Here is an 8,410-nt window from a genome sequence, read left to right on the forward strand (position 1 = left end):
ACCCTCCACTGTTCACGCGCCCAATTGAACAGACACAAACACCCATTGTCTTGTCAAGCAAATTTATGTTTGCCACCTGAAGTTGAACTGCTTTCCCTATTTAGGCTTCTGTCCCTAATTCCGGGCGATCGAGTTTAGCTCTGAATATTGTTGATTCAAATGCAAGAAAAGTCAGCATGAAAAAATTAGGCAGCGTGAAAGATATGTTTTTTAAGATTCAACCTTTAATGTTCTACCAAAATAATGTTCTTTAAACATGATGCGTGCAATAAATTGGTGTTCAAAATACCACAGAACTTAATTTTAGTAGTCGCTCGCACATGATCATCTTGTGCTCGTCGTCAGGAAGAGAAATTAAAGCATGATAAGACACGGTTTGACTATTGGCCGACAAAAAAAAAAAGTGTGCCTTGACACAAAGAGGCGATTGTGCCTTGCCAGTAACCAGGCACTTCTAGAGTACCCATAGTTGGTGTACTTTTGTGTGCAAACACGATGTTGTTCAGTGCACGATTTTCTTGCTTTTGTTCTTGCTTTTTTTCTCCTTTTTTTTTTTTATAAATAAAAAGGTTTTAAACGGCTCAATATTTAGGTCACGCTTATTTGTCAGACGAGTCAGAAAAGAGATCATCTGAAGATTACGGTTGTGAAATACGCTTTCGATCGTTTTTGAGAACATTTCATATCGGATTTCACCCATCTCTTTAAATCAAACAAAAATCTATATCTTCTGTATGCTTGGGCATCAACGAAACTAGAGGTTTTCTGAAATAATGAGAAAAGGGGGAGGTGGGGGCAAGGCGGAAGCATCGCCGCTGAATGTTAAAATCCCCGGTGCATGGAGTTTGATTTTATTTCCACGTAGGCGAATGTTTATCGGGAGTGTCAAGAAAGTTGCCGGCAGCGGCGATCAAAATATTTCGCTCATGTCTGGCACCTTAATTTCAAGCGGCGTAGAGGGAGCTAAGACAATGTAAATGCCGGCAGAACATTCATTACGGACGGAAATCCGGTAGAGGCGAGGTGGTGAATATAAATCAACTCTCACAATCCCGGGCGGACTTGGTGAGTCCAGGCGAAAAAGCTGGGACTTGTGATTTATGACGAGCCATGTCGTTTCCCTGTACAAACGTCGAGCGTAAAACGCAACCTGTGCAAAAAAGAAAAATAGGAGAAAGGAAAGTGAAAGAGTATCCCGTTCCCTGGCCACGGGGACAGCTTCCAGGATCGTTATGTTGGCCGTGTACAAAGCTGGGAGTGGAGACAAGCGCATGGCTTATGGCTGTGTGGAGATTACTTTTGCTTAGCCCCTACGGGTCCAGCCGAGTCACAAATACTTCACGCCTTTTACTTCTGCCCGCGTATCCGCCACTTGTCTCCTGTATGAAATCGGGCTGGTTTTTGGGCCATCCGCGAGAACTTTTCCTGATCAAGTGTCTATCTCCCTGCGAGACGTTATCGATTTGTCAGTGAAAAAGTCAGCCGACTCGAACCGTTTGCAGCTAACAGAAGGAGCTTTTACTGTCGTTTTACTTTTAGCCAATCCGGGGCTTTACATCTGGTCAAACAAAACGCAAATACACGTAATCCCAAACCTCTTACGAAGTCGGAAACATTTTCTTAATTCTGAACCCCCCCCCCCCTCCCCTCTCTCCACCCATCGCCTCCTCCCCCCTCCCTCATTACCCCAGCCTGTCCTTGAATGCAATTACTTGTAGGCTTGGACGACTCGGTCTGAGAATTCTGATCACTTTTAATGATGTTCACGCAAATGTCAGTCGACCTTCGAGACCGCGACATTCTCAGTGCTCAAGCGACTTGTACGCAAATGGCGAAGAATCTAACGGAACAACTAGAGATGGCTGGGTTAATTAAGAGAAGTGTAGAGTGGCAGACTAGAATTAGAAGTCCAGCTCCTGATCGGTGTAAATTGTACCCATGTCCTGTTGGCTATTCCCGAGTAGCCAGGAATTTGACAGACGTGCGTGTTTCTCCACTGCTTTACAAGTCAACACCAATGCAATGAATAAGGGTCATGTACCCTGCAGGCTTAATAAAAAAAATCCCTCACCCCTCTCACCCCCCCCCCCCCCCCCATTCCCCCTCCCTCCAGTCACCCCAACTCCTGCATTGTTAGTCTGGTTGTTGTTCGATACTTTATCCAGGTGCTGTGCCGGCCTTGGACATGGGTTAGTTAGGTGCAGGGCTTTAGTGAATTGCTAAGCTTGCTTTACAACTTAATCACATCAATCCTTTACTCGTTTTGCATGCATCTATAGCTCTCTCTCATTGTCAGTTGCGCAATAAATCCTCCTTAATATCAAGGCCTGCTTCCTGTGGACGGCTAAGCGTGGTGGCGGAATTTTGCATGCGAGGTGATACAGGCCACGCCGGCTGAAGCACTTTTGAACGAGAATTGATTTTCAATTGAGTGTTTGTGAAGGAGGTCTGTGACAAGGGACATTGAAATCCCATGCCGTGACACTGAAAATCCTCCAATTCGATGGCTTCCATACCAGGAAGTGATCCCTCTTGTCTGAAAGAGGCGCCTGGAGTCTTAGACACAAAACATGGCCTGTGGCCCGCCAGTCACCCCCCTCCCACATCAAGAATAAAAACTATTTGGTTGGAATCGTGAGATGGTAGTGGGATTGGGATGAAAAGGGTAAGGCGAGAGGAGACTTGTGTGATCTGACCACAGTGAAACCTCCCTTATAAGGCCTCCACAAGCTGAGAATATCAGGTCTTAAAAAGGAGGGAGTCTTAAAATAAATATTGGGTCAAATTACAGAGATTATGAACAAAAAGTCTGAGAAAAAAGGGTCTTAAAAGGGGGTTCCCCTGTGCAAGTCTAGCAGGGTGAATACCGGTTTCTGTCAGTGGATGCCAGAAGTCAGTTTGCCTTAATTGAGATTGTCCTGTACAGGCTGCTTACCAGTCAGAAGAGGGAAAAAAAACGTGATACAAATAAAGGTGGTACACGTAACACAGGATTTTTAGAATAAATCAACTTCATTGTTCCAGGCAAAATACACATTTTCAACAACCTCAACCCCCCATAAAACAAGCTCATTAATATTTTTTTTCTCATTTGACAATTTGGCTTCTCAGAATGCATTAGTTTCCTTTTAGCAACAAGGTTCACCAACACAGAATCCAGCTGCAGCCCCCATTTTTGTGCTGATCATTACTCTTACAGAGTGGCTTGATTAGAATTATCAGCTACATGAAATCAACTAACTGCAAGCAATGTGCAGAGTTTAAAACCTAAAGAAAGTGTTCGGCGCAAATAGCTTGTCAGCGTAATTGATTGTGAAAGAGCACATTTTGTAACATGCGCAGCGTTTTTGTTGGCTTACGACAGCGTTGTGATTTTTGTATGAGAAAACAGGAAAGTGGTGTCACTGTCAGAACTTCTGCTTTGCCTTAACGTGATTGGACATTATTAAAACAGTTTTCTCAATTCACCAAAGAGAATGGTGTTAATGCACCCTTGGAGTACTTAGGACCCACTGTCTAAGATGGCAGGTTCTTCTTTCTCTGTGTGTGTGTGTGTGTGTGTGTGTGTGTGTGTGTGTGTGTGTGTGTGTGTGTGTGTGTGTGTGTGTGTGTGTGTGTGTGTGTGTGTGCGTGTGTGTGTGTGGTTAAGTATCATAATGATCTCACTGTAATAGAATCCAATCAAATCTAAAAAAACCAAAATGACTGTTGGTGAAACAATGTTAAAAAACCAAAAGAGATCTTTACTCAACTAAACACAAGGACAGCACAAACTCTGCGTCAAGATTTTCTTTAAGTAAGAATCAAACCAGTCAGTTATAATGACCATGGCCATCTTGTGTGTGTGTGCAGTATCAGACAACAAGATCCTGTCCACGCTGCTGGCGCTGGAGTCTCAGCTGGACAAGCTGTTTGCCTCACAGGACCCCTCCATGACCGACGACGAGGTCAAGTTTAGGGCCGCCGTGTCCGACCTGGCTGACCGCGAGCTGGTCATCACCATCAGCTGGGCCAAGCAGGTGCCAGGTAAGTCGCCGTGCTGGACAATTTTGCTTTGCACCTGTAGTCTAGTGACCTTCATAAAAATCTTGTAAAACCTTTACCATATATTAGAAGCAGATCAAAGGGTTCTTGTTTTGAGAATGTTTCAGGTGAAATGTTGGCTGAGCATACAGAGAAATGTGTTAAGAATGAGGAGTGTGCATGAGCACCATACTAAATTACAGAGATGTGTTGCAGAATGAGCAGTGTGCATGAGCACCATACTAAATTACAGAGAAATGTGTAACAGAATGAGGAGTGTGCATGAGCACCATACTAAATTACAGAGATGTGTTGCAGAATGAGCAGTGTGCATGAGCACCATACTAAATGACAGAGATGTGTTACAGAATGAGCAGTGTGCATGAGCACCATACTAAATTACAGAGATGTGTTACAGAATGAGCAGTGTGCATGAGCACCATACTAAATTACAGAGATGTGTTGCAGAATGAGCAGTGTGCATGAGCACCATACTAAATGACAGAGATGTGTTGCAGAATGAGCAGTGTGCATGAGCACCATACTAAATTACAGAGATGTGTTGCAGAATGAGCAGTGTGCATGAGCACCATACTAAATGACAGAGATGTGTTGCAGAATGAGCAGTGTGCATGAGCACCATACTAAATGACAGAGATGTGTTGCAGAATGAGCAGTGTGCATGAGCACCATACTAAATTACAGAGATGTGTTGCAGAATGAGCAGCGAACTTGAGTAACAATGAATGGAAAGAACATTTTTGCTGTTTCGTACATTTTTACGTGTATAATCTCCAAGCATCTGATCTGAAAGTTAAATAATTGACCTATTTAGATTCTTACATTTTCTGACCAAGCCTGTGTTTGTTTGACAGGGTTCGCCAACCTGTCGCTGATCGACCAGATGAACCTGCTGCAGCACTCCTGGCTGGAGATCCTCTGCCTCAACCTCGTCTTCCGCTCCTGCCCCTACAACGGCACTGTGTGCTACGCAGAGGATTTGCGCGTCCCCGCCGAGATGGTGGAGACCTACAACATCCCACCAGAGCTGGACAGCCTGACGCGCAAGTTGTGCAAGAAGTTCACCTACCTGGGCGTCAGTCGCGAGGAGTATGTGCTCCTCAAGGCCATCATTCTCTGCAACGTTGGTACGTTCTTTTTTTCTTCTCCCAAGTTGCATTGGTCTCGAATAGCACTATTAGCTGAAGAGACGGAAACAATAGTAACCAACCATTGTGTTTTTTCCCCCTCTTGATTTTGTCTCTAATAAGAAGAGACATGAATGAAGAATGTGATTTTCTCAGTGGGTTGTCTTGCAAGATGGGCGACTTTTGTGGATGTTGTACCTGTTGTGCTTTTTCTTCAGTCTTTCATTCTGTTGGTCTTTATTTATTCTTGCCTCTTTTCTTTCTTTCCTTATTTTCTTCTTCTCGTCTTTCTTCTTTACTTTGTTTTCTTTTCCTGCTTCTTTTTGTTGGTTGTCGATATCTTTCCCTGTCTGTCTTGCTGTCTGTCTGTCCGTAGCATGAGAATACATGGAAATGACAGCCGATCTTTTATTGAGCTCCTTGTTACTTGCAGATGTAGGGCTTGAGCCTGGTGAGACGGTACGAGGACTTCAGGACAAGCTGCAGGACTCTCTCAGCGACTGCATCAAGGCCCGTCACGGGGGTCAGCCACGCCGCTTAGGGCAGCTCTTCCTCCTCCTGCCCCCCATCACCCACATCAAGCTGCTGGCCAAGCAGTTCTGGTTCGACCTCAAGAAGGACGGTCGCGTCATGATGCACAAACTCTTCCTGGAAATGCTGGAGGCTGACTCCTGAGGATTAGCCTCACGTCCTTAGGGCGTAGTTCTTCTCCTTCTCCTTCTTATTCACTGTTCATTTTTTTTTCCTCAGCCGTTTTTTTTGGTCTCACTCTGTCATACACATGAAGGTCTTGAGCATCATTTCCATCATCACAGATTGTAGCAGCTCTTGTTCTGTATCTTTTCATGGCCTTCCACTCTAGCTGCGTGGACCATAGAGGTTTTCTGTCATTGTTTTTTTTCCCTTATCCGCAGTGATTTTCTGTTAAAATCACCTGTTGTAGAGGTTGCCAGATTTTGGTTTATTTGTTGTTGAATTTTCTTTGAAGATTGTATAGAAAAGATCGTTTATGGTCTTTAGACCAGTTTGTGTGTGTGTGTGTGTGACTTGTCTTTCTATTTTGGCTTTTATGTGTCCGTTTATGTGTCGACGATTTTTGTGTGAAGTTGTTAGGTTTTAGAGAAAATATATCAGCGTGTTGGTTGTCTTGTTATGTGACTGTGACACTGTATGTTGCATGATCATTTTGTTTATTTGTTACACATTGGTCAGAGATGTCTACCCTCCCTAGGTAGGAGAAGCTCCGTGTGTAGTTACAAGTTAGCATTCCTGCATGGCTGAGAGAACTCTGGACTGGTTTGACATCAGATGGGGACACTGTGTTGTGGACTGTGAAAGACTCGTTCAGCACATACTGATATAAAAATGGAGAAAAAAGTGAAACCTTGACATCTTCAGGGGGAAAAGCTGATGAACAGAAAAGACAAATGGAGAGGATTGGACCTGAACAAGGCGTTGATTATCATGTTTGCCAGTGACAAACACCCTGTCACATTAATTCATGGACTGTGGCAGTGGTCTGTTGCAAGGGATCAAATGTGACAAATGTGGCATCCTCCTTTTGACAGCCAGGGATTGACTCTGTCACCTGTGTGTGTAATCATAAGATCCTTGAGGATTGACCACAACAAATTTGAAGTGTTCACATATGCCGTCTGTTTGGCGGAATCAATGTCGACATCTATCAGTGGAGTGAAAAAATAAGGCAGCCTATGAACTGATCAGCTTGAACATTGCTTGTGACTGGAATGGACAACATTTGAATCAATTCACCATAAATAAAAAGAATAAAAAAACAGAAAGAAAACTTCAAAGAAAAGGTCAGCGGCATCAGCTTTTAACACGATTGGTGAGAATGTTTTTATTATTACAAAAAAGAAGTCCGAGATAACATAAAGAACTATCCCAGCTAACCGAGTAATGTCAAAACAGCCAGCAAAAAGGACATTCTTGCGGTGATGAGGTTTGCGTGAAAGTTCACCCGGCAATGATTTAATCACAACCGGACTGTCAATTCTTCCAGGAATGTGGAAGTAGGTCACACAAACGATCAGAATTGATGATCAGTAAAGGAGACATTCGGTGTGCGGGTATTTGCCTGGACAGCTGTCTTGTCGTGATCAAAGGGCGTAAGCTTTTATGCTCCACTCCCCAGCCCGGGGCAAAGTGTGTGTGTGTAAGGCGGGGGGGGGGGGGGGGGGGGGTGGGGTGGGGGTGAAGGGGGAGGGGTTGCTGGTCAGGCCTGGATGGATGGCCTTGCACTTCCCTCTGTCCTTCTCCTGTCACTGACAAGTGACTGTGATCACCTCTTGCTGGACCCCTCGCCGCTGGACAAGTCTTCCTCATGGACACGTGCACTGTCCATCTTGTGCATAATCTCCGAATCGGGTTACTTCGTAAGCAGCTGGCCTGAACATACATACATTTTGGTGTCCTCGAGTGGCGTTAAGCAGCAACCATACCCTGTCGAACATTGTGTGACATGAAACTGTCATTCAAATAGCTGTGGGGCGAATTTTCCCCTGTCACTGGTGTTACTACTTACCATCCCGGACTATGAAACTCTTGCAGAATGACTACTGCCAAGGTCCTCAAGACGAAGCATGCCTTTTGTGCATCCTTGACTCTCTGTGTACAACCTGCCATTACCTGTTTGAAGCATGAGATCTGGCTGCAGCCCAGTGCGTCTGTTACAAATTATACCATGAAAGACTCTTTAAACTATGGTAACTGCCTCCAGAAACATCTATTCATTACTTTATTGTCCCATCGCTGGGAAATTCGTGTCGCTTCCTCCCAGTGGAAAGCTAGCAGCAACGGAGTCGCGCTACCCAGGTGTCTGCGTGTTTAGGTGTATTCAGCCACCTGCACTTATGGCAGAATGACCACATGAACTTGATGACACATACCACTCGCCTCTCTGGCTTTAGAGACTGACTCTGTTCCAAAGACGGTTCACCAAAGTAATGGCATCTAAAACGATTCAGAAACAAATGGCTTCAGATACTGATCTGCATATCTCTCCAGCATTACGTGTATTGTACTCCAGAAATTTCGGTCCGATGCATTTATTGGTATTTATATGTATTACGAGGAGTCAGACTGATCAAACTCCGGAGTGTGTTTAGTGATAGCGTGGAGACACAGTAGAGCAGATTGTATGCCTTAGGTCTGTCGGTAGAAGTATTAACACGGAGTGCAGAGTATTTACGTATTTGCTGGGCGCATAGAGTGTGTAG

At 44.5% G+C, this 8,410-nt stretch overlaps 1 protein-coding gene across 3 annotated transcripts in view; it reads left to right on the forward strand.

Annotated features, from left to right (window-relative positions):
- LOC138952403 (estrogen-related receptor gamma-like) overlaps positions 1 to 7,347 on the forward strand; it is a 52,545-nt gene extending 45,198 nt beyond the window's left edge. For all 3 annotated transcript variants that reach the window (XM_070324069.1, XM_070324070.1, XM_070324071.1), the window contains exons 5-7: positions 3,853 to 4,026; positions 4,899 to 5,171; positions 5,605 to 7,347. In XM_070324069.1, coding sequence (XP_070180170.1) covers positions 3,853 to 4,026; positions 4,899 to 5,171; positions 5,605 to 5,846 — 689 coding nt within the window. In that variant the 3' untranslated portion in view covers positions 5,847 to 7,347. The remainder of the gene's footprint in view (positions 1 to 3,852; positions 4,027 to 4,898; positions 5,172 to 5,604) is intronic.
- The last annotated feature ends 1,063 nt before the right edge of the window (positions 7,348 to 8,410 follow it).

Source organism: Littorina saxatilis, linkage group LG17, assembly GCF_037325665.1.
Source record: "Littorina saxatilis isolate snail1 linkage group LG17, US_GU_Lsax_2.0, whole genome shotgun sequence".
In the NCBI taxonomy this organism is placed as follows: Eukaryota; Metazoa; Mollusca; class Gastropoda; order Littorinimorpha; family Littorinidae; genus Littorina; species Littorina saxatilis.